The sequence below is a fragment of the Dipteris shenzhenensis genome, chromosome 5 (assembly GCF_047967505.1).
Source record: "Dipteris shenzhenensis isolate YYH24624 ecotype China chromosome 5, Dip_SZ_1.0, whole genome shotgun sequence".
Classification (NCBI taxonomy): Eukaryota; Viridiplantae; Streptophyta; class Polypodiopsida; order Gleicheniales; family Dipteridaceae; genus Dipteris; species Dipteris shenzhenensis.
In genome coordinates, this window is record NC_141600.1 from 21,929,204 (window position 1) to 21,932,523 (window position 3,320).

The 3,320-nt window shown below is 38.3% G+C and overlaps 1 protein-coding gene across 2 annotated transcripts; it reads right to left on the reverse strand.

The window, feature by feature from the left end:
• Window positions 1-582: 582 nt before the first annotated feature.
• On the reverse strand, window positions 583-1,631 carry LOC147901742 (uncharacterized). Of its 2 annotated transcripts, none has more exons than XM_087374341.1 (4): window positions 1,435-1,631; window positions 1,226-1,357; window positions 1,083-1,136; window positions 583-818 (listed from the first exon to the last, which is right to left on the reverse strand). In XM_087374341.1, the coding sequence occupies exons 1-4, from the start codon at window positions 1,552-1,554 to the stop codon at window positions 810-812; spliced, it is 315 nt and encodes a 104-aa protein (XP_087230467.1). In that variant the 5' UTR covers window positions 1,555-1,631; the 3' UTR covers window positions 583-809. The 2 variants fall into 2 exon arrangements, 1 of the variants encoding a protein (XP_087230467.1); XR_015540962.1 differs by having other exon boundaries at window positions 779-818; window positions 929-1,136.
• Window positions 1,632-3,320: the final 1,689 nt, after the last annotated feature.

Here is a 3,320-nt window from a genome sequence, read left to right on the forward strand (position 1 = left end):
AATCATAAACTTATTAACGCAATGTCAAAACGAATTGAAGAAAACAACAATAAACAATCATAGTGTATCTTCCTTACCTTTTTTTGTAGCATGTTCTTGTTTCTCTTTCTCTTTCTCTTTCTTATCTCTCCTTGAGCTTCCCTCCACTTTGTCCTTACTTGCTTCACTAGCTTTCTATGAAGCATAAGTGTTGTACAAGTCTCTTTCCCACACCAGTACTTGTCCTTTAGAGAAATCTATCCACCAGGGGCAATGTGCTAATTCCCATTGAGAGAGACGATGCATTCCAGGTGGATACATGCATGCAGCATGACCACCAATCTCCACCCAACTCTTGCACAAATTTGGAATGTCAAAGATCCTTTTCTCTGTTGCTAAGTGGGAGAGATATCTATCAACCAAGAAACAAAAAAATTTTGGATGTCCCAAACCATTAAAAGGTCAAGAAATCAGGTGGAACAACCATCAATGATTGTGTAATTACATGAATCAATAGCACAAACATAGAGAAATAAAAAATAAACATTGGATTTGAATTGAAATCATACCTATAAAGCACCCTATGGGTAGCCATGTCCAACTCAGATAGTCCATCTCCTTTTTTTCCACCCTTATTCTCCATCTTTGTTTCCTTTGATCTTAGCACCACAAACATATGTTTTCTCCCCTCCAATTTTATATCCTCCATGTATTGCTGCAATGTGTAATCCTTAGGGGTATCCAAAGGAGTGCCCATTGTTGTGATCACCCTCAAATCTTCAAGCACTTTCATTGACTGTGTCTCCACCTTCTCCAAAAATATTTCTCTACTAATCCACCTAAACAGTAAAAGTTGATGTAATTTTATAATAAAAAATAAGAGTCATGCCATTGGTAAGAAACATACAAAAACCATGAAAGTTGGTTTGTATTGGTAGTAGAAACACACCCTTTGTACTCAAGGTTGCCCACAGGCATGAAGTACATGTCTCGCATAGGTTTAGTGGCTTCTAACAAAGAAAGGAATATATTTTTCTTTTCTAATCTCAAATCAGACTTTGCAATGAGTTGGAGCTTCTCCAATGTCACGCAAGAGTCTGTACCATCAAAGCACAAGGCAAACAACTTTTCCAACCAAGCCTCTCCAAGACCAGGATCTATACAATTCAACACCTATCCAAAGATGACATGTTAGTCACTTAACTTCAAAATAAATGCAACAAAGTATAGAAAATTCAATTCACACCTTTCCCATCCTATCAGCAATTCTCTTTTGAATTATGGTACGTTGCTTTCCTTCTACCTCTCCCCTTTGATCTAAAGGTAGCTTTGTAGATATTTTGTCAATTGCCTTTTTAAGCTCTGTATTGTACTCCACCTACATCCATAAGTTCCAATTAGAGAAAGAAAAGGAGTGATAAAGAAATAAGAGTCAATATGAGTGTGATATTCTACCTGGAAGACAAGCCTTGCTAGATAACCTCTTGTCAATGGAAACCATGGCTTCTTCCCTTTACTCTCTTGAGCCCTCCAATTCTCTATTGATTTGATCTCACTCGAAGACAATGTTCTCATAAACACCAAAGGGTCACACTCACAAATGTTGTGTGCATTTATGAGTATGTCCCTCAGACTGGGTTTGATAATGGCATGTTCATTCATACTACAAAACAAAGAGCAAAGTACAACCCAATCAATAAATGCAAAGTAGCACAAAACACAAATGTCAAGAAGCTTCAAAGAGCACATGTACTTACGAATTCATTCATTGTAGCATTGCCAAGAGAGAAATCTCACTAATTTTCCTTGGGTCAATTATTGTGCATACCACTCGTACATGTCTTTTCTTGTTTGTAAAAAAGATGTCCTTGATAACACTCATCCATGCAGTGGTCCTATGATTGCCCTCCCAAACAAATAGCATCTTTCGTGACATAAAATGAAAGTCAGTGTTAGACATCACATCTTTCTCAAACTCTTCATCCACCTCTCTCCAAGTGGGAGACCAACTCTCCCTCATATCATCTGTCACAACTATCTCCTCTCCATCACTCTTGCAAACAGATACAATGAAAGACCCTTTCTTTGGGAGATAGCCCTCCACTTGGAATGTACTTTTGAGTGAAGATACATCATCACGAAGTCCTCTCACTCTTGCATAGGGTATCAACCTACACAATGGTATGTGAGGACACCGATCTGAATCAAGCATCCTACATTTGCCAATCACATCACCTCCTCCTCCCACCTGAACTTCATTGTCATCCAACTCATCCTCCTCCACTCTTGGACCTTCATCTCTTTGAGTTGATGATGTTTCAACCTCTAGACCCACCACGCTTTTTGGTTCTTCCATTCCACCTATTGATGATTCAACATTGTGATCTTCTTTTGTTCCTCTTGTTGCCTTTGTAGCATGTGCCACTTGAACTTTTCTTCCTTTAATATATCTACCAATGCAATTGATTTCCAGTTTAGGGAACATATATCCACTTATGTGCTAAAAGAAAAAGGTTCATCTCTCATGCACACACATTGAATTGATTGAAATAGAATTAACAGAATAAGGAATTCAATTGTTGATGCCAAGACATTAAGATTGCAATACAAATTTCTTGAAGATATTACATGTCCTTGATATAAATTGTTACAGATACACAAATACTTATAGACAAGTGCATTGATAGAAATACATATTATAAAAAAGAATTTCATAAGAAGGATATACCTGAAATTATATCTACAAGTACATGATTACATGCATTGTCAAGACTGAAGAAACAAGGGGTTAAGACTGAAGAATCAAGACAAAGCAATGCACATAGTGTATCAACTTGTAGTCCTATCTATACACTTGTATATATGGAATTGCAGTGGTATATATGCATTTCTATGCACTTGTATGCCTATCCCTTACCCTCATGAAAAGACACCCAAAGAGGACAAAAAGGATAGCGCGTTAACGCGCTGTCCTTTTTGACCTCTCAAGGTGTCTTTTCATGAGGGGTTCATACTCTAGACACAAAACAAAGCCATGCACTAGTGTACATGCACTTGATTAATGCATTGTCCTTTTTGACCTCTCAAGGTGTCTTTTCATGAGGGGTTCAGACTCTAGACACAAAACAAAGACATGCACTAGTGTAGATGCACTTGATCTTAAATGCAACAATTTGTAAGCAAGGAGGGGCTATTGGACTACCCGAGGGGCCAAAATAGACAGCGCGTTAACGCGCTGCCTATTTTGGTCCGTCATGCAATCCTAGAGCATATGCGGGATTGTCTTTGAATTTGACCTTCTTTACCATGCTCGCTACCGGCAGTGGAAGGTAGGTCAGGTG